The 23,626-nt window shown below is 27.4% G+C and overlaps 1 protein-coding gene across 4 annotated transcripts in view; it reads right to left on the bottom strand.

Annotated features, from left to right (window-relative positions):
- The window catches only part of Cnot4 (CCR4-NOT transcription complex subunit 4), a 125,311-nt gene that overhangs the window by 15,291 nt on the left and 86,394 nt on the right, over positions 1 to 23,626 (bottom strand). For all 4 annotated transcript variants that reach the window (XM_067279317.1, XM_067279318.1, XM_067279319.1 and 1 more), the window contains 5 exons: positions 8,970 to 9,104; positions 8,604 to 8,897; positions 6,644 to 6,822; positions 3,594 to 3,699; positions 3,444 to 3,509 (listed from right to left, as the gene is read on the bottom strand). In XM_067279317.1, the coding sequence (XP_067135418.1) occupies positions 3,444 to 3,509; positions 3,594 to 3,699; positions 6,644 to 6,822; positions 8,604 to 8,897; positions 8,970 to 9,104 (780 nt within the window). The remainder of the gene's footprint in view (positions 1 to 3,443; positions 3,510 to 3,593; positions 3,700 to 6,643; positions 6,823 to 8,603; positions 8,898 to 8,969; positions 9,105 to 23,626) is intronic.

The raw sequence follows: 23,626 nt of genomic DNA, 5'->3' as shown, positions 1-23,626 counted from the left end.
TGAACTTGTGGCGGACCTCGTGGAAAGCTTGAAGCGATTTAAGCTTCTTCGAGAAAGCGATTTAAGCTGAGCCAGCTGTTATGGTAGTTAAACCGGTTTAACGTTAAGTCAGTTCCATTCATATTTCATACGTTAAGCTGGCTTAGTCATTTAAGCTGGCTTAAAATGTACAGTGTGAATAGGGTATTAGACTGAAGTGCCTCCATACTATAAGAGAACAAATAGACCAATAACAACTCTAATCTGGTCAATATGACTTTACTTTTACAGTAACACATTTTCAAGTGTCACCTTACTTATTGACTACCCTTTTTTTCTCTTATCTCATAAAATACAATTGATTTTCGAGATTGCTAGATTGGCTACAAGTAGCAGATAAAGATTTGTAGGTCTCTAGGCTTCTACATTTGTGCAATTTACTACTTTTTGGGCCACTTTAAAAATAATTTGGGTTACATTAGAGGAATTCTGCTTTACTTTTTGTAAAACCTATCTGGCAACCTGTAAGGTTATCACCAGAGACATGCTGTTTACCTGCAGTTTGTTGGGCTGCAATTTCAAAAAATTGTAAACCTGTAAGTTCCCACTGTCATCCATATGCCCATCTTTCCTTAATCTTGAGAATGGAGTTAGATACATGAAAATCTGAAACCAGATATGGAAATCTTAGGGGCAGGTCACAATTAACTATATATGAATGTTTGATGCAAACTGGAAGTCATATTATTGAATGAAACCACTCTATTGTTAAAGGAAAAGTATGATGTACAGGGGCAAGACACTACAGTACTAATATGAGGTGGAGAGCATATATTTTAAACGAAATAAATTAAGAATATGATTAAAAATTGCAGTTTGGCATTGTGACAATGTCATAATAAATAACTGTTCATTTATATTATTATTATGGGTTTAGTGTGTTATACTTGGTGATACTGGTTGCTTATTACTATTCCGGACAGTGGCATGGCAACCATTACAAGACAAAAATTAAATAAGTGTGTCTGTATTCAGGAATTTCCTAACAATATGACATGTATTCAATACAGTGGCCTTCTGTAGTATGACACGTGTTTCTATTCAATTGTAATGTTCCCAGGCTTTTGTGTAGTGTGTGTGGTATGACACCTGTAGAGGAGAGAACGACAGGTACAATAAGCACCCTATCCATTCTCCGCATATGCCTTATTTCCTGGGTGAGTTCTGTATCTTTGCTGATTTTTTCAGTGAATGTGTTTTGTATATTGTAAGTGTTTGGAATGGATATGTCTACAATGCAGTGGTTCTCAATCTTTTTGAAGTTGAGGAACACTAAACTTTCATGTTGTTTCCGCGGAACACTAAAGTTTGACATTTTTTCCGCAGAGCAGTTACAATACATCAGCTTTAAAGCAGATATGGCGAACCTTTTTGAAATCAAGCATACTTGGTCTAGTAGATGACGACATTGGCATTTGCTAATTACATTCCCATACAAAAATTATTTTGCATTGTATTGATTTTTCTTTTGAAACAATTTTCAATTGTATATTTGTTTTTTCATGGAACACTTGATGGAACACAGGTGCTCCGTGAAGTGGCTTCACGGAGCACCTGTGTTCCACGGACCACGAATTGAGAACCACTGCTATAGTGTATATGATTTTATTGTGTTTGTCAATGACTGTGATGTCTGGTCTGTTGTGGTAAATTGTTTTATCTGAGTTTATGATTCTCTCATAGTGCATTTTGTGTGTGTTGTTTTCCAATACTGTCTGTGGAATGTATTTGGAATATGGTTTGTAGATGTCTAATAATTTGTTTTTTTGCATACTAAATTTGCTACTTGATTATGTCTGTGTAAATAATCTGTCTGTGCCAAGAGCTTGCAACCAGAATTGATGTGTTGTATAGTTTCTGGCATGATGTGACATTTTCTGCATGTGTCACTTGTGAGTGTTGTATCTTTGAGTATGTGTTTTCTGTAGTTTTTAGTATTTATGATCTGATCCTGTATGACAATCATGAATCCTTCTCTCCCCAAAGAGGCATCTCTGAGCTAACCAGCTGTTTGATACAGTTTTGTCAGCAAAATCCTAGGCCAGGTCATAGCGATGCCTGTCTTTTGAGCCCATGATTGTTTAATGGGGTCTATGCTTTTTATATGTTGTGTTGTGTCCATATGATGTGAGTGTAAGTTTAATGGTGTGTTATTTGAGTCTGCTAGAGTTACTGCTTTGTGTAACTGTGATGTTTCTTGCTTTTTGTAGAAAAACCCTTGCAGTGTATGTATTTGTTTGTAGTGAAGGTTAACTATGTCAATCAGGCCATGCATGTCTGCCATCTTTACGTGGAAGGGTTAATCTTTCTATGGCAGATTTAGGATGATGATATTTATGCTTTGTGAGTGTCGTCTTGTTTTTCTTTGGAGTTGCTCAAGATCTGTGTGAGTCCAATATATAACTCCAAAAGAATATGTGAGTACTGGGACAACGTGTGTGTTTATTGCTTTAACTGTGTGTTTTACATTTAACTCTGTTCTGAGAATAGCATTTAACCTACTTTGGTATTCTTTAATTAATCTTTGCTTTATTTGTGTATGTTCTGTTAGTTTGGCCTGCTGGAATTCTAAATACTTGTAGAACTCGCCCTCATCCATGGATTGAATAATATCTCCATTTCTAAGTGGTGTTGTGTTGTTGTTATTATTATTATTAATAATTATTAATTAATGAAAAATAACATTCTGTTTATTTAGCTGTATTCTATATGCTTAGTAAATTACATCAGTTACATGTCATTTGGCATATTGTACAGACGTATGTAAATCTCAGATAATTTGAAACTTGATAATTCAAAGTGCAATTATTTCATCCCATAAATTCTGAACTAGCAAGGATTTCCTGTAGCATATTCTTATTCAAACTGAATTCCACAAGACAAAAATGCGTAATGGCAGAAAGAGATTTATTAGAGATCCTAAATATATCTACTATTGAATTGTAATACCTGCAAGATAATCATTTACTTACTAAGAGCATACAGGCAATTCATTTAACTTCATTCTTTATTTACTTTTATTAGTCTACTTATGAAATATGTATTTATTTTTTAATTTGAAATACTAGAAAGTGGTATCTCAACTTTTATGGGGGTAAGATATGGATAGGTTTCCTGTAGGTTCTGTACTTTTTTTAGCATTCAGTGTGTTAAAATAGATTGAGAATCACTGAACTAGCATAACTGATACTCTCCCATAACATACAAAAACTGCAAACTTCTAAGCATTATAAATTTCTATAACAAAAACAATTATAAAAATATTTAAAGTTTAGTTATTAAACATTGCACATCAAAGATAAAAGACTTCAATATCTCAACATATATTAGCTTATAAAATAATGATAAACATAGTCAAATAATCAATACTAACTAAATACTAATTAATTATAAGTCAGACTTACCATCTGAAGAATATGTATCCTGTGCCATCCAGGACATTTCTGATGATGCAGAATTCCACAGAGAAGCTAAAAATAAGTAAATTATTTTAAAACAGTATTCTCAATTAAGTATTACTTAATTTTTCTTTTATCAATCTTAAAAATATAAACCTTTTTGGCTAGGAGGCACCAACGATGGAGCTGGTTGCTGAGAAGTATGATTTACAAACCCCATATTCATATTTGGCAAAAGAGTTCTTAAACCGTCTTGCCAATCCTATTAAAAAATTATTATTTACAATTGTTAAATTTTAAAATCATCGCATCTCACTTAATTTTCAATAAACTATATTTTTATATTTATTTAAATTTACATAAATTATATTTGAAAATTAGAAAAATATTTAAAATTGTTAAAATTTTAAAACAACTTTTTCATGTATCTATGTTATATTTTCAATTCTAGATGATAATATATACTTTTGCAATTATTCTTGAAATAGTTAAATATATATACAGTATATATTTTTGTCTTTTTAAATTCTATTTGAATTTTAAATTAAAAAAAAGTTTAACCAAGTATTTTATCTCAAACTACTTTTCTTTATTTTTCTTTTTCAAAAATATTTTAAATAATTTCATATACAATTTACTCTTGATATTTTCTACCTATTCCACTACAAATTATTTTAACAAAATTTAAAGTTATGGAAATTAATGTTATTTTAATTAGATTGTAAATTTCATAACTTTTTAAAATTCCTTATGTATAAAAATTTAACTTAAGTCTATTTCTTAGGTATGCACAGGAATAAAAAAAAAAAAACACAATGTAGTTATACCATTAGTGAAAGAAGTCTTTTACACAAATTTCATATCAATGATCCATTGCTTCTTGTTCAACAATATCTTTGATGTGCTCAATTACCTTGGAAACATCTTAATTGACATGTGATATGGCTTCTAAAACAAGGCCCCTTGTAAAAATATGAACTTTTTTGCTTCTCTACATATAGGAAAAGCAGAATATTTATTGATGAAAAAATTTACTTCTTAAGCATCATCATTGTTTTTTACATTTGATTTTTCACTTCAACAATTTCATTTTTAAATGTCTACATCAACAGTCTTTATCAACATTGACAAAATCCTTGAATGACACTTTTTCATTACTTATTGTACTAACAAGATCAACAAAGTCTTACAGAGAAAATATACTGTCTTTTGGCATTAAGTTTATTTACTCGACAAATTGAACACATGCAAGCATCTTCAATATTTCAAAATGTCAATACTTGCATGTATTCAGTTTGTCAAGTAAATAAATTTAATGCCAAAAGACAGTATATTTCCTCTGTAACCTATATTTGTGTCATATGAGAGTATACAAATTTTTTCAAGTCTGCTTAAATATTCTGATTAAGACCTGCTTTTATAAAAGCAGTTTTCAAACAGTGCTTTGTGAAACTTCATTTCAATACTTTGTTAATCATTCACATGGCCTCTAGCAGAGCACCCAAATTTATGAAATTCATTTTAAATATCATAACTTTTGTATGAGAAATTTTTTATATTTCAAAGTTTCAAGTAACTCCCTGATTCATAAGCTGCAACTCAGATGCTATGTTTGGTGGCCAAAATTAACCATTACAGCTTTCAGGGAGGATTATTAAATATGTATTGCAGTTATCAATAAACAAATAATCTCTCATTTTGGTGGGAAATACAAATGTAACTTCTAAAGTTAATTGAAAAATAATTCTGATACCATCTATGGTTTCTTGTTGACATCATATTGCATAGCTGCATGTTTCTTTGCATTTTGGAAGTATCAAGGATTTAATCATTTCTTAATTAATAATCAAGAAAGCTTTTCATTACTTGTCATATTTGCTCCCAAAAGAAGAGATGTCCATACATTGCCTTTTTTTTAAAAAAAATCTTTTACAAGCATTATCCTTAAAAGCCATTATCCTGCCCAATAGACACTTAAAAAATAAGCCCATTTCATCTGCATTAAAAATATTGAAGCTAGTTCTACAATTTCTTGAAGCATTTTCAGACAATTCCATCAATGTTTCTCTTGTACTTCTGCACTTTCACTACAGATTTTGTTGAAAACTATTTCATACCTTAAACTTATCAAGCCATTTGCTGCTTGCTTTGAATTATTTGTCATAACTGTTGTCCAAATTGTCCTTTGAGAACATTCTTTTGACAAGAATATTCTTATTCTGCATTATACAAACCTTGAAATAGTTTGTACAATGCAAAAACAACAGAGCACATCTGGATACTTCAGAATCATGCAAATTTTTCAAAAAAAATGTCTTACTTATTTTTCAGATAAAGTACTTAAAGTCCCAAATTCTTTCTAAGTTGATGATTTTCTTCGTTGCCTTTATATATATATATATATATATATATATATATACACATACATATATATACATATATTAATCATGAACACACTTTCTGCACACCATTTCTGTCTATTTCAAAATGAAAAGGGTCCAAAACACTTATCTACTGCTCACTGGTACCAATTATGTGTATTTACAGTCCTAATTTTACATCTGAATTTCTATGAGTGTTTAGTTCTAAGGTAAAAAGTGTAAACAAATGTGGTTCTGACAGGCTAATAAATCGGTGAGCTGTCAAAATGCAGGTGTTTTGTTATACAGTATTTTATTATTATTTATACATTTTCAAAATAATTTTAGAAATTTAAGAAAACAACTATCCATAAGATTTAATTGGCTAATTTGCTACTTAAGAATAAAATTGTTATCTTAGACACGAAGTACTGTTAAATTGGTATTTAATAATTATTAGCAGCAGAAATTTAATCTGGTAATGGCTTTGATATTGTTAGATTTTTTTATATTTAGGGACAATACGTCAAAATATGTAAAACAAGTTTGTATTATCAAGTGAACCTAATCATTTTTGTTTGTTTTAATACAGCCTATTTTCTTGAAAAACAACACAAAGTACATAAAATCAAATAGTAAATAAATTTCAAGCTAGTGAAGCCATTTCAACTTAAACACACAAAATACATTAAATTTATAGGTTATATTGGAATAAAATTAAATTTAACATAATGAAAAATTCAACATAACAAAGTCTAACTTATTTGAAAGTGTCAACTGTATAATTTAATAAAAGAAATTGATTTTATATTTTAATACAAGAATAATAAATTAAATAAACTTTACCTTATGCCTCAGTGATGACATATTAGGAGCTGCAACAGATTTTGAATGATTTAATAAACTCATATGTTGATGTAAACTTCTTTCTTGATAACAATTGTGTGGCCCATTGACTATTGCATGATGGTTGCGAGGTGTATTCATTACAGATACCATTGGAGAATTTGAATGATCTGGTGCTCCTAAAAATGTATGATTTTTAATTCATTAATAATCAAAGCTTAATTGTATACAATATTAGTATTATTAGTGTGTATATATAATACTTTCAAATTTATATTCACATTTACAAATAATTTCATTATTAGAATAATTTTAAAGAGAATAAATGCATAAAAGTAATGTCATTTTTAAAGGGGATATACATAATGCCACAAACAACAAGGCCTTAGATGCTAAAATGAGCATCTTATAGAATAAGCCTATGTTAATTGAATAATGGAATAATACTGCAATAAGAAGTTTAAAACAATTACTGTATATATGTATGTATTAAATTTGTATCATATTATTAATATTCAAAATGGATATGAAATTAACAATATTTAGATATTAAAATCCTTCAGTTTCTCTTCCTTCAGTAAGAGGTAACAAGATCTGCATACATCAATTAGTTGTAATAAATGTTAAATATATTTAAAAAAAATTTTAATTTATCATGTCTTATATTTTTTTTATAAATTTAAAATTATTATTCTATTATAATTGCTCTGAATACATAATTTAAATTTCATTCCAACATAAGAATTTCAATTTTTATGACTAAAGATAACTTCTAATTAAAAAATTTGAAGTTAAGACTATTTACAAAAATATACATTTGAGTCTATCCATTTATCCTTTAACACCAACACAGAAATAACAGTTACATTGGATTGAAGAAAAAAACTTCATTAATCTAACTTCATCTATTAATCACAAGAAACATTTGTAGCCAAATTTTTATGTTGGCTGCCTGAAATAAGCAGCCACATAACACACACAGTGTTTTGCTCCTGGGCACACAAACAGATGTCAAGCAGGCCATATGTTTTATACAGGTAACACACCAAAATTCTCTTAAATGAAAAATTACCTCTGCCAAACTTTGCCATTTAGTAGGACAAGGGTGTGATAAAAAAAAAATATGTGAAAATCAGAGTGTATTTTGATCTGTTTAACTTTGAAAATTTAAAAATAGTACAAAAAAAAAGTTTGAATCAAAAAAAATTATGAACTATTGTTCTCTGTTCCTTTACCTAAAAAGTCTAGCAATGAGAGTTGCATAACTTTCCTGGCTGTTATGAATTTTTATTTATAAAAAAGCTTTTATATTATTAAGCAAAAAAATAAAATTGTGTGTACTGACATCTGTTATCAGATTTTATTATAAAAAACTTTTTTTTTAATTACTATAAAATGACAAAGGTTAATTTTGAGGGTAGGAGTGAGTTTTATAAGGAACAAAGTGTAAATGTTAATAAAGAATAACATCTTCATTAAGTCCTACCTCTTCCAACCTTTCATCACCAAAATTTAATAGCATCAATGCTCCTCATAAACAAGCCACCACCCTAAATTTTGTTTCTTAATCTTCACCCTATCCTGAGATATTAAGTGAAAGAGATGCTAACACACACATGGAATATATATATAATTATTTTAACCATTGTTAAATATTTGCATTCTTTTGCTCAAACTTCTAGTATTATTGACATCTTTACACTCTCCATGAATATTATGCTGCTGCCTACAGGATGTTTTTGAGAGTAACTGCTGATGACTCATGTAAATTACAGCTGTGTAAAGTCTGTTCTTTAATTTATGTTGCACTTTTAAAATTTTTATTTGACTTCCAATTATTATATTGAATAGTAGAGCAAAAACATTAAAATTTGAAAACAGTCCACTGTTTCAATACAAATTATTAAACAATGTATTTATGAAAATAATTTATATTAAATTCGAAAATTATAAATATTACCTCCTCCAAACAAACGTTCACAACTACCAAATGGGGGCCTTGGCACAGAAGTACAATTGTTAAGATGATTTGTTGTAAATCCTGGTGGTGGTGGTGCTATCCTTCTCTGAGGAATCTGCGAAGCTTCCAAAAAATGATTTGAAAATGCATTATTCGTTCGGCTTACAGGTACATTCATTTGTTTTAGGGATATTTTGTTGTGTGTGGCACTTAAGTTATTTTCTGTTCTCTGAACTGCTTCTTTTTCTAACAAATCTGCCAAACCTTTGGAAGATTCATCCCATGGATCAAACCCTATAATTAAAAATTTATTAAACATACAATATATAAATTCATATTTTTTTGTTAAAATTATATTTCCTTTACCTAATTCATCATCTGGAGATTTTGGAGAGACATTTATGCCATATGTTGACCAATCTGTACAATTATTCATAATATTATTATCTGTATTATTAGAGAATTTATTAGCAAAAATTCTTGAATCGTTATCTTGCCAATCTATAATGAAAAAAATATTATTAAATATAATCAATAAAATTTATTAAAATATCTTAAGAACAATTTAAAAATTACTATTCTTTAATAAAAATTCAAATATTATGAAGTATTTCATTAAATTAAATTTTTTTTTTTTTTTTTGCTTAAATCATTAACTAGTTTACACTTTGAAGAGATTAAATTTTTTCATAAAGTATATATGAATCAAAATATTTAGTTTGGGTTTAAAATTACTCTATCAGGATGCCAATCTAATTAGATTAAAGTATAAAACATTGAAAATACTATTTATAAGCTCAAATGGTCATTTTCACAAGAAGTTATTTTTTATGCTTTGCTCTATACAAAATAAACTGATGGACAAATACTGAATCAATCATTTGTCTCTTTGATAAAATTAAAATGGTCTAAAATACCACTGAATTAATTTCACAGATTCAAATATTCGAAATCAAGAGATTTGATATTTGGCAATTAGCTTAGTATTTAATCAATTCAATAATATTTAAATTAACAAAACTAATAAAAATGAAATTATTAAAGTTTATATTTAAACTTATGAACAACATAGAAACTTGGGATACAGAATGTTAAGTGAAAATTTGATGAAATAAAGAAAACATTAATATACAAAATTATTACAATAATAATGTCTTTATTGCTAAATTACATGAAATAAATTCTCTACTTGATTATAGACATATAAATACATACATATATATATATATACACACACACACATACACACACACAGTATTATATATAACCACTATCATCATCCTGCATCTTAGAAAATCAGCAGCAAAGTCAGCTATCATATTATTAGAAGGTATGACAAATCAAAAAGCACCAAATATATGAGATGTCCAATCATCCATTCTCTGAGAAAAACCCGTCTACCAATTCTCTCTCAAGTATTTAAGTGCAACCCAAACTTGTCAGAACATTGTGCTATTAATGCAATTGGTACTCCATACCAAACATTATATTGGTTAAAGGTAAACAAGTTAGGGAAAAAATCTGCAGAGGAAGTCCTACACTTCACTACAATGAAGACCAGAAACAATAGGTAAAAATAAATTGTTGAGACTTGAAAAATGAACACTGCTAAATTCTGGAAAAATCGTTTTTCTGGATAACAAAAGTTATATGCCTATTGACCTAGTGATAATCTACTATCACTATGCAAAAACTTGACCAAAAAAAAAAAAAAAATTAAAAAAAAAAAAAAAAAAAGTAAACTGGCCTAGTAAGATTAAACAATACATGCTGTTATTATATTAATGATAAAAATAAATATCCAGTTGTTTCAACTTCAATCACTTATCAACAATCAATTTTCTTGTATGCAATATGAAGTAATGATATGGTATGGTAGGTTCAAATGTGGTTACTTGGAAGAGGAAGATCTGTTAATCCTGTGTAAATTTTCCAGATAATCAACCTTCCAGTGTTTGTGAACTGCATAATTTCATTTATTCTTCCTGGTTAAAATTTATCTTTGTTCCAAACATTTCTTCATTGATTATTGTCAATAATTTCATAAACTTCTAACATTAAATATGTTTGTTTCTAGTTACTTGTAAGCTCTTAATATATATATATATATATATATATATATATATTAAAAAATTACAGCAAGTTTTAAGTCATTATATTTGATTTACATATTAGAGGGCAAAGTTATCAAAGACATGTTTTTGAAGTGTCATGCCTTCGAGACCTATACTTTTTTTCATCATTTGGTAATTTGAATTAAAAATTAGTTAGTTTTGTTAAATTTTTTTCATGACATACAAGTGTTCCTTGTAAAAATATAAATTTAAAGGTAAATACAATGGCAACAAAACATTATTATTATAAGCAGAAGCATTTGAAAAGTAATTAATGTGGAGGGAATATTTTTTCCCCAGAGGGGAGACAGATGGTACTAGTTGTCTTACAGTTGTGTGTGGGTAGGTAGTGTAAATTCGCCGACGTGCCAGAGTGACTGAAATGGCAAGACGTTTAGAAAAGCGGTCTCGTTTGGAGGTGCAAGCTGTGATTTGTTTCTTATGGGCATCTGGCGCAAACATCCTGACATGTTGATTGATGGTGTCATTCTCCTGCATGACAATGCCAGGCCCCATACTGCTTGCAAAACTCAACAATTGTTGCAAAAATTCAAGTGGGAAGTCTGGAGCCACCCCCCCATACAGCCCAGATCTGCACCCAGTGACTATTTTCTTTTTCCGAAAATGAAGGAACACATATATGGAACAAGGTTCACTTCAGTGATGTGAAAACAGCTGCTGAGAACTGGCTCAATGGGCAGGGACGTGATTTCTACCAAACCGGGTTATACAAGTTGGTCCTGTGTTCAGATAAATGTCTAAATAGATTTGGTGATTATGTGGAAAAGTGACTGGCAAGTACACCTCTTCATTCCTTTTGTATTTTCTGTTCATTATAAATAAATAATTTTTTATTACCCTTGTAACCTTTTTTGGATCCACCCTCGTATATTATGTATACAGTTTGTTCCAGTCTTGCTACATCTGAAGGATCTTAGACACTTGCTAATTATATATGGCAATGTCCAACTTTCATAATTATACACTACTACTAGAAAAACATAATATCTGTTTTCAGTAAAATTTTTGAATATCCTGAGTTAATTTACTCTGTTGAAGTAAAGCAGTATTGTAAAGCTATTCAAATCTAATAGTTTGTCAAAAATTATCTATTCTGGATTCTAGGTTCTTCATGTCCATCATTTTTAGATGCCCAGAGTACTAAAGAACAGTGTCTAAAAAATAATTATATTGATAAGGAAATAACAAGTTATAAACAACATATGGTAAGATAAAATTTAATACATTCTTTGTTTTTTCAAAGTTTAGTAACAAAGCAGTTTTTTATTTTTAACAAGTTTTGTTTCTTTGAGTATTTCCATTTCTATTCATTATTTTGCCATGTCAGTTAACCAAATTAATTAGCCAAGTCACTTCAGATTCAGTTAAAATCACTTCAGACTGTCAAAATCTAATACTTTTACATCCAGTTTCAGAATTTAATAAATCATAAATAAATAAGATTAAACTGTTATAAAAAATTTAGAACTATTTCACAACAATTTAAAATGATTATTTGTAAAGATTTAAAATAATCATATTAAAAATACATTCAAGTATGAATGTATTTTTAATATTTTTAATTAATGAAGTCAGTCAACAAAAAATAAAATTAGATTTATAAAAACAAATTAATATTTGTTATAACTCTTTTCTAGTTTTGCCGAGTTCCTTGATTGTTAAACTCATTGATTAAATTTGTCTTTTGTTCAGCAAAATCTGCTAAAATAATTTAAAAGTTTACATATAAACTTCTTTACTATACTTAGGAAGTTTTTTTTACAAAAAATCTGTATGTAACAGATGAAAAATTAAAAAAGTTGAAAGTGAGTAGAATCCAGCAAAGATTATACTAGGAAAAAAAAAAATGAAAAAAATTATCTTAAATATAAAATTCTAAATGCATCTAGTTATTTTTGTAAACATCTACTAAATAAATCATCAAAACAATTTGAAATATCTACATGGACAATGAAGGTAACAAAACACCAAATTTCATTTTTATAATTTAAAGCATTTTTAGTATAATAAATAAGCTATTTTATAATTCAAACAATTATCAGTTAACTTCTGATTTTAAATCATGAACTGCAAACAAAGAATTGCCGTTATTTTCAAATTGTATTATTTTCAATCATTATCTCAAATAAAATTTATAAATATGAATTTTAAACCGAAAATAATGACTTTACATTCAATATAAAACAAAATTATAGAAGCTATTACTTTTAAATTAAATCATTTAATCTAGTAATTTTTTTCTTATTTAAAAATTGTTTTTAGAATGAGACTAATGTTCCTGCTAAATAAAACTAATAGTTTCCATAATTTAACCTACTTTGAGTTTTTTTGGAGCATAAATCAAGACATTGAAAAATCATTTATCCAATATACAGCAGACTCACTTTATAGTAACCTACAAGTTAGTGATGTGCCACAATATAACAATCAATAGAAAAGACCCTGGCCATTTGCTTAAGCATAATGCTATTTTATTATTGATATAACAATCCTGTAAATTGTTGGAATTTAATTAGAGCAAATTTTCAGATTATTAAATCCATAAATACAGAAGTAAAAACAAACCACATTCTTAGGTGAAAATATACTTTAAATCAAAATTACACCTATTGAATACATAAAAATAAAATTATAAATATAATTTTGATGACGACTTAAATGGAAAAAATTGCATAAGGTAAATATGAAAAATTATTATAATTTCTTACAAGACAAATATTCCAATAATAAAAAAATGTATGCACACTTGTAGAATCTAGTAACTGTCCTTTGATTAATTGAATTTTTTTTTAAATTTTCTCATTTAATTACGTGTTATTTAATTATTTTAAGAACAAAATTTATGCAGAAATATTTTTCTTTACTGTAAGCAGTAATATAATTTTGAAAAATAGGTTTTTAAGTTTCAGTGTGTTTTTCTTGTGTAAGCATGAAATTATATGATGTAACTATACAGTACCTTTCTGCCAGAATTGGAAAGTATTGGGAAAATTTGATATAACACCATTAAAAAACTCTCCACCTTTTAACTTAGAGGAACTGGAAATTTATAAATCTGCAAGAGCATATCAGGTAACTACAAGAACCAAGGGGATTCATTCTTAGGAGTGAAAAAAGCTGAATAGTCCACAGGACTATGCACCTTTATTTTATTATAGTTTGCTTTACATAATAATTTGCCTCAATCTGGTTTTGTAAGGTGATAAGGTTGTAATCAGTTTATGTTTAGGAGCTCCAATCAGATCATTCCATTACTCAGCAACTTTGTAAGATTTGAACTCTTGGTTTGAATGTATAATCTTTTTTTGTTGTTTCAAAAATTTGCCCAATGAAGACCTTTTAAACAGATTGAAAACATTCGCTTATTAAAATTTTGCTAGTTATTTAAGGTGTACTGTTGTTTTGTGTGATTCAAATACTAATTTAAATTGTTTGATAAAAAAAGAATATTTTTAAAAGAAATAACACTAACTTTTTTACTTCTATTACTCATTAATACTTTATTCAGCACTAAAAATTTATCATCTTTCTAGAAGAGAGCATTTCTGTTACATTATACAGAATTCCCTAAATTACACATACTATACACACCTATTATAAAAGAAAAAAAAGAATGTAAGCAAATAATAGTGTATGGAACTCACTGAATAAATTGCAAATTTAAAATATCCCATTTCATAGGTAAATTGCACCCTAAACTAACAACAGATAGAAATTATTCAATATTAAAAATATATTACTATCAATCATTAGAATAAAGTATCAAATGTAACCAATGAAAATTTATGAAATAATTAGTTTTATATTTCCCAACAATCATTTTAGAATGAAATGATAAATATTTATCACCATCATATCGATAAATATAATAAGTTTTTTTTTATATAATTAGTTTAATTTTACTTTAAATACATGGATGCTTATTAACTTTAATTTTGATTCTTGATCCTAAACTGAAAAAAATAGACAGAAAATTAGATTTTTTATAAATTTTTCATAATTTTTATTACTGCATATATAATGTACTCATTTTGTTTAATGTTTAACCATCAATCTTTTAGCCAGCTCTCTTATGATGCACAATTCCTAATAAAATTTACACAGAATATTCTTGTGTTATCATCATAATTATTTAATTGTATAAATAAATATAAAATTTCAATATTTAACAAAAGTAAAATACTTTGCTTCCTTTATTCTTCCGTCATTTTCTCCAGTGACAGTCCACAAATTCACAAACATGGAGGCGACCTTTCTTTTGAGGCTACTGCCTCCGCAATAAAATGCAAATATGGTAAAAATGTCCTCTGGAGCTATTGCAATCTTCACAAAAAATACATTTTAAGAAAAAATAGTAAATATAAACACAGGCAGTATTTAAACAGTAAATATAAATGGCTTTTACTGCAGAGGCAGTAGCCTCAAAAGAAAGGTCACCTCTGTGTTTGTCAATTTGTGGACTGTCACTGGATCAAATTATGGAAGCAAAGTATTTTACTTTTGTTAAACGTTGCAATTTTATATTTATTTATACAATTAAATGTAATACTGTCAGCCATGTTTTACATTTACTATTTTTTATTCATCATATTTGTCTTATTATTTAATTAAGATTTACAAAAACATCAATATTTTTATTTAAAAACAAACTTATAGTACAATTTACAGAAAAAAAAAGTCCAAAATACATTGTGAAAAATGACAAAAATCTGAGGTAAGATTTCTTACCCTGAAAAAAAGATTGATTTTTAGTAAAATGTTAAGCAAGTAGCTAACTTCTATGTTTAAAAGAGACACTACAGCCCCTAATTATTACAAAGGAACAAAATAATTCTCATTTATTCATTTAGTAAAAAGAAAAACATGATCAAGAGTAGAGTCACCAGATATCCCAGATTTCCAGGAGCTGTCTCCAGTTTTGCTGATTTTTAATATTTGATTTTAGAATCAATCTATGAACAGAGCAATTTTACTAACACATCAAGATAATGTCACCAATTTACAGATCAATCAATAAACAAATTTTAAAAAATAACCAAAGTTCGATCAGTTTTAGACTCCATTTTTACTGATTCTGAAATGTGTCCTTGGTTGGAATGTAAATATTATGGTCAGCCTATAGTCACAGTGAATGCATTAAAATCTATCATTTTCTAGTCTTTAAAAAGTTATCAAAATGTTATGATGATTCTTATTATACTAAATAGTCTAATTTTAAAATTGAATGATATACAAAAAAATTTGTGATATTTAAAAAGTACTCTTATAATGCTTAACTTTGCTGTTATAGAATATGAATTATATTAAAAATGAATAGTTAAACATAAATTTGATTATTTCCTAAATAATTTACAAATAAATTTATTAATAGTCACAGGTAATAATGCCTTGATTTTTAAGTTTTTTAATATTACATTTAAATAATCAGAGCACCCATTCCAATTAAAGCATATTGAGAATATCCCATAGACAAATGGAAAAAAGTGTCATTATATATATATAATATATATATATTATTGTATGCTATTCAAATGTAAAGATACACTCCTGTATATTGTTATTTTAAATATCGCCTTTTATTATAGAAACATTTAAGAAGCTATTTCTCAATAAGCTGTTCATTTTTTAATTTTAAATCAAGGTTTGAATCTCTTATTAACAATCTAATCCAGTCATAATAGTCTTTCTAAATAACAAATATCATCTATGAATGAGTCAAAGATGTAACTTATCTTAATGTTAATCAATGTCACACCTTCCCTTTTTCTTCCAGCAATACTTTATTAGGAACAAATGTTTTCAACCTAGTTTATGGGCCTGCTTTAAAAAAAAAAAAAAGTCAGCTTATCCCAAAATTGGAATATTCCAACATTTACTCAGTAAATGGTTCAGTTAGAAAGTATAGAACCTGAAGCAGGCCCATAAACTAGGCTGAAAATATTTGTTTCTAATAAAGTATTTCTGGAAGACGTAAAAAAGGTCTGCTACTGATTGATGTTCATCTACAAACTATTCATAAAAATCTGATTTTCTTATTTACTTATTTTTTTTACAGTTAGCCTTTTCGCTTTAAAAATAAAAACAAGATTGCTGAATTGAACAAATCAGAGAATATTTATATCATGAATTCACTCTATTTCAACTATTCTTACAAAGTGATAAAATTTCATATGACATATTGATGGTCAATTATGTGAACTATATATAAACATTTCATTTTGCATCAGAGTAATGACCTTATATATATATATATATACATATACATACAATTTCAGGTATTAAGGTCAGACTTTTTACATTATAAATGAAGCATATACATCACTAAGTTCTACACAAACTGGAATTATTAAATATGTTACGTAAAAAATAATTTACATTTCATCAAATTTATTGTGTCTTCTCTAATGTTTGTAAGTTGCCTAGTTAATTTCCTTTTGTGGAATTATTTTAAAAATAATAATTGTAGTAATAATGCTTAATAAGAACATTTTTGTATATTATTATTATTATACATAATCAAGTAAGGATAAATGATCATTAAGTTTTTATGAAATTGCAGTGTCTACTATAAACCTATATAATTTTATAATCTTGAATTTATAAATCATAATATTTAGTAAGAATATCCAGAATTTGTTTAAACTATTTTTATACCATAAGTGAATGAATTCAAAATGATAAAGCTAAAGAATATGCAGTATTAAAAATCGAAAGAATAGAGCTAAAAAAAAGTTTGTAAGCTTTCTATTCTAATTTAATAATTTTAGACAATAAAATTCCTTTTAATTGCTTTGAAGTAATATGTGCAGAAAATTGAATAACTTTCATAATTCTGTTTAACAGTATATAGGCAATAGATTCAATGAGGGAATTTATATTAAACTGCAAAACTTAGTAACTTTATTCTCACAACTGCAACATAAGAATTCAGAATTATGCAACAAACATTTCATACTAGTATATATAAACTATTTTTATAATGCAACTGTAACATACAAAAATATTTAACATTTGTCCATATTGTAGATAATCCCAGGATTAACTTGTGATTATAGATGAATTTTTGGTGACATATCAAATGTAATAATAATAAAAGTATAATCAAATAGTATAAGAGTAAAATTTTAGTTGATATAATGAAACTATTAGAATATTTCATAAAATTTTGAATTAGAAAACAATTTACGTTGTTAACTGAATGTTAACTAAATATAAAAATATTTAAAATGCATAATATGTAGATATTATGGTTACAGGTTAATTTATTTATAGGTTATAAGTTAGCAGTTATTCCAAAATGTAAAAAAATTTGTAAAATTTAATTTGTCAAATTAATGAATGCAAAGTTAAAAATATATAAATTAAAAATTAAACCTTAATAATTTGCATTCAAAATTCAGATAGATAGTTGCAGAAATTGAAGATCTAATGTCAAAACATTCTGTCCCTGAAAACATTTAAATAACTGGGATTTAAGAAAGCAAGCTAATTTTGGAGATAAGACAAAGTATGAGAACAAAAAATTATATTTAACAGAAACACTTAATTCATATATGAAATGCCTTTTGTCTTATTTTAGATAATAAATTAAATATTTGGTTCAAAGTTCAAACATAACAGACTTATCATATACTGGCTTATGTTTATTCAACAATTAAACTTAGCAACAAAAGACTAGTATGCATTTCAACAACAAAAACCAATGTAGTCGTCCTCAGCTAGTTTTAATTCTACAACCCTTTTAACCAACACATACCATTAAAAAGTTCTATTTTTCACAATCTCCCTTATTTTTACATTATTACAAAAAAAAAAAAAAAAAAAAAAAAAACACAAAATACCCTAAACTTTACATACATATAAACAATTTTTTACAGAATTCTCTACAAAATGTGTTCCTTTCTTGATAAAACAAAGATTCCATTAAAGTATCCCTTTTTACAACTGCACTCTCCAGTAAGCACACACTGTAACCATATCAGACTATCTACTATCACAATTCATTCTATTATTCCTTTACCCTTCTCTTATATTTTTTCAATTCAATTTATCAAGAATAGTCTGTGTTGATAAGTTGAATTGAAAAAATAAAGGGTAAAGGAATAATGGAATGAATTGTGATAATGAATAGTAGTCTGACATGTTGTTACAAAGTGTGTGCTTAGTGAAGAGAGCAATTGTAAAAAGGGATATTCCAATGGAATTTGTTTTATCAAGGAAGAACATATTTTGTAGAGAATTTTGTATATATATATAATAATTATTAAATATAATAAATATATAATTTATTTTATTTATTTATTTTTAATAATAAAATTATATATATATGTGGTGCCCATCCCCCACACTGATATGACTTGGTCGAGTCCGATGTCATGCACAAGTGGGAAATATGAACTGTTAGAGTTAGAAAAAGCAGCAGCAACGACATGTCCGCTTCAAGACAATTAATATCACTTTAATAATTAGCATCAAGATGATTTGTTTAGTGTTCAAACGAATAACACTAAAACTTTTGTAATGTTTTCTGTATCGTATTAAAATATACGTCATTATATGTCATAAGAAGCTCTTCATATTCTTTCTTAAACTGCATTCTGCATATGCTTCTTAATGCCCAGCCCAGCCCAGCCATCTACAGACACCACACATATAAAATAGCATTTATATATAATATATAAGTTTTTAATGGCATTACATGTTAGTTAAAAGGTTTGTAGAATTAAAACTAGATGAGAAAAACAACATTATTTTTGTCGTTGAAATAAATACAGTAAAACTTCTCTAACTCAAATGTCTAACTTAAAGAAAATAAATCACTTGGTACATATCTATGAAATAGCATAGGGATCCAAGTCAAAGTTTTCCATGATCCTGATTTATGTTACTTTCAACTTCTGACTCAAATTTTAATATTTATTCTATCCAAAGTAATCCTAATTATCAGATTTCCATGAAATTTTCAGTCAGTCAGTTGTATCTACTCTCCAACAATAATTTTCAGACAATGTTCTAGTCCAAAGTGATCTCAACAAAGTGGAATTGAACAGTTTTGCAAGTACATTCAGAAAAATGCTTAACATAACTAAAGACTTCTACTAAAAAAAAAACTATCAAAAGATTCTTTATGTAATGCAAGAGAGGTAAAAATATAAGTCTATTCAGAATTAGCATTTTTTACTCTGTTGTTCTCTAACTTGAATTGTCTGTATCTCTAAGTTTCCAGTTCTCAAAAGTTAGAGAAGTTTTACTGTAATAGTATTTTAATATATACTGTATTTTTACTGTAATAGTAATTGTTGATAAGTAAATTGTCGAATAAACATGATAAGTTTGTCGTTGGTTGTGTTTGAACCAAAAGTTTAATCACTTAATTCAATGGTTCTCAAAGTGGGTGCTTCTGCCCCTTAGGAGTGGTGAGTAAATCTAGGGGGATGAAAAGAAGTGGGAAGCAGAGGAACACTAAAGGTAGGACCAAACAATAATCATAGGTGAGTTTGAGTCACTTCACTGACAACCGTTCCCTTCCCTCTGTTAAAACAGGTAAGAAGAAACACTGCATTTAATGGTTTCCAGATGTTGACAACAATGTACAATAAAGACAAAGTGTAAGGTTCATAGAAAAGTTTTTCTGAGAATATTTCCAAGCCTTTCTCACACAAGGGAAAAATGGGTTGGGGCATTGGGCATAAGTTTATGGAACCAAGGGGACAGTGGCTCAAAACTTTGGGAATCATTGATTTAATTGATTGGAGAAACACTATTTTCTTAATATATAATGTAAGTGGTAAAATTATGAAATGTTTAAATTTGTTTTTAAATTTTTTTTATAAAGTTATATTTTTTCCTTATATAGATTATATAAAATTAAAATAATACAAATCTACTACAGACTCAAATTATAGATTCACAGAACAATTTGCTAATTTTGAATATAACTATTTTTCTTGATATTCCACAATTCTTACAGCACTATTATACTATATATATTTACAAACACTTTGATTTTAGTGAGAAAACATTTTCAAACTTTTTTTGCAAATGTTCAATCACTCAATGTTTGTTGATTCCAACACTACTTAATGACTCATGTAATTACTGAAAGTTGGAAACATGCTACTGCTTCTGATATCAACACTTAGATTTGATCAACTATTATGTCTTTGCTACCATTTGTGTGTTGTGTGCTGCATGTAGAGGTAGCAACATTCTATTAATCCATTAACTTTCCTTAAAAGTTAAAGTATTTAAATACACACATTTCATTTAAGCTGTTGAAATTCCTTAACTTTGTTATCTCTCTGTATGCCCTTCATCCTTTTAGAGTTAGCATATTTTAAATCAATTCTTATCCTCATATAGTAACATTAACATATCTTCAAAATTTTACTTTGTGGCAGTTTCAATTTATCTAATGTTACTGGTTTAATTGTAGTCCTTTTCTTTTCATCTTGATCAATTCAAATTATTTTTAATCAAATTAATTAGTTCTAGTCAAGTTCTATTAATAAAACAGAACGTGACTAAAACTAAAAATTTTAGTCACGTTATAAAATAAAACATCTACATTTCAACACGTATTCAAGTATTTAAGAAAAATAATATATTTAAGCCATCCCACACTTTTGGCATGTGGCACCAACTTTTTTAAAAATTGTTTTTACTGTATTCTGGAAAAGTAATAGGGTTACTAGAGTCAAAGTCTATATTATTGTTGAATTAAGAGTAATATATTATTTATAGTACAATTTCTTATTTTGCAAATACTTTGATTATAAAATATAACCAGGAAAAAAAAAAGAGTTAATAAAGCAATACTTTAATCTTGAAAAAGAAGAAAACCAATAAAGATGTTCCTGATTTTCTTTCAGAGTTTCTTAGTTATATCCTTTGTTATTACTTTACATTTCATGCCATTTTAATAAAAACAATCTTCTCATTTTTATTTTTGAAGTTTTTTCTTTTCTTTAAACATTCAATAACTTCAAAGTTATTGAATGTTTAATTTCTTTAATAAATAAAATAAAAAGCCACAATGGCATAGTTATAGTATTTAGAACAAAACTTCAACAGATTATAGTTCTAAATAGTTTGATAATTCACACTGAGTGATGAAATACCTTGTGTGTTGTTTGCTTTCAATCAATATAAAAAAGTATATAATTAGTATGTTATTTATTTCCTATATTGATATATAAATAAAGGAGTCAGAAGTCCATAAACTGAGGAGTTGGAGTCAGAATCAGAGTTGAAGCTTTTATGTATTAACTCCATAGCGCTGCTAGCTTCCTCAACTTAGCTTTCTCTCAGCCCACACAGTTTCAAGTTTTGAATCTGAACACACTGCTGTTTCATTAGATTTATCTGCTTCTTCTAACATCTGTAAATTAAATGTATTTGTGCCAATATGAGATCATGTAAACTAAAACTTTTTATCATCTTATCTTTGCTCCTCAAATTGGTCTTTTTCTAGATGATAAAATAGAGTAAAATCAAAAACTATCTTATCTATAAACTTTTCTATCAATAATTATTAAATTTTTACCCTATAGGAAAACTAATTTGTCTTCTAGTTCTGAAAAAAGTTAAAAACTGCATGCATAAACAATGGTATCGCTGGACAGTTACGAGGAACCCCAAGAATCTTTATATCTATCTTTCTATTCATAAAAAGTTTTTTTTTTAAATGCCAACTTACATATACTAATTATTTTAATACTATTGTCAGCAGTGGCGTAGCCTGGGTATCAGCTGCCCGGGGCGGAAGAAAATTTCGCCGCTCCCTTATTTAGGTATCTCAATTTAAAAGACTAAAATATACAGTAATTCTAAAGAACTTTTCAGCAAGAACAATCATCATTATTGTGTATTGTACAGGTTCAAATTTTTACAAGATATTGTCATTATTTATTGTGAAATTTTGCCACCCCCTAAAAGTGCCGCCCGGGGCGGGCTGCCCCTGCCACGCCACTGATTGTCAGTTATTCCTCTCTTGATCCTATAACCTTTTGGAGTTTCATTCCCAATTTTTCAAAACACATTAATTCCTTCATTAAACTTATCTACAGAGTTTACATTTAATACATAAATTGAACATTTTTTGACTTGCTGTTTTAAATACCGAGGTTTTTTAACTTCAAAGTTCTTTTTTAACCAACACAACAGGTGTTTTAACCCAATTTACCATTTTTAGGACAACATTCCAATTATACATGAGAGAATTTCAAAAGGCAAGTTGACTGTCTTTGTAACATTGGTTCTACGAAAGTCTTTCAACATTAAAAAAATGCATTATTATGAATTATGCACTTATGTACTATTAGTTCACCATTACCAGCTTGTTATAGTGTCTAAAAACAAAAGTCACATTCTCAGAATGATCTGTTGAGAAAAAAAAAATGAACAACACAAAAATCTAGATAATTTATCATGCATTAGTCAAGGCGTATTTCTGGATTATTGCTATAAAATAAATTTAATAAAAAATACAATAGTTATTTTCTTTTTTGTTAAGATTCAAAGACAAAAATAATACACAATATTTTTATATTTTTAAAATAGTCAATGTTCTAATAGAAAAAAATTACTTAAGTCTAATTTTTAAAAGAAAATTAGACTTATTTTGTTATTTTTAATGGTCTTTACTCACTCTATATTCAATTGACATATATGGAAAATAAATGAAACAATAACAAAGTTGAACAATTTCATCACATCTACAACACAAATCAATATATTCAACAACTTTCAGCTATTACAACATCTTTGGTAGAACTCATTATAAATTACAACAGATATTTTGGAATATATAGTCAGTCACTCACTACTCTGGTATCGTATTTTTCATTGTTGCATTCACATGTCAAACAAATTGAAATTATTCTTTTA

The sequence above is a fragment of the Centruroides vittatus genome, unplaced genomic scaffold (genome assembly GCF_030686945.1).
Source record: "Centruroides vittatus isolate TY-2023 unplaced genomic scaffold, ASM3068694v2 contig_863, whole genome shotgun sequence".
Classification (NCBI taxonomy): Eukaryota; Metazoa; Arthropoda; class Arachnida; order Scorpiones; family Buthidae; genus Centruroides; species Centruroides vittatus.
This window is presented reverse-complemented; position numbering and strand designations above follow the sequence as displayed.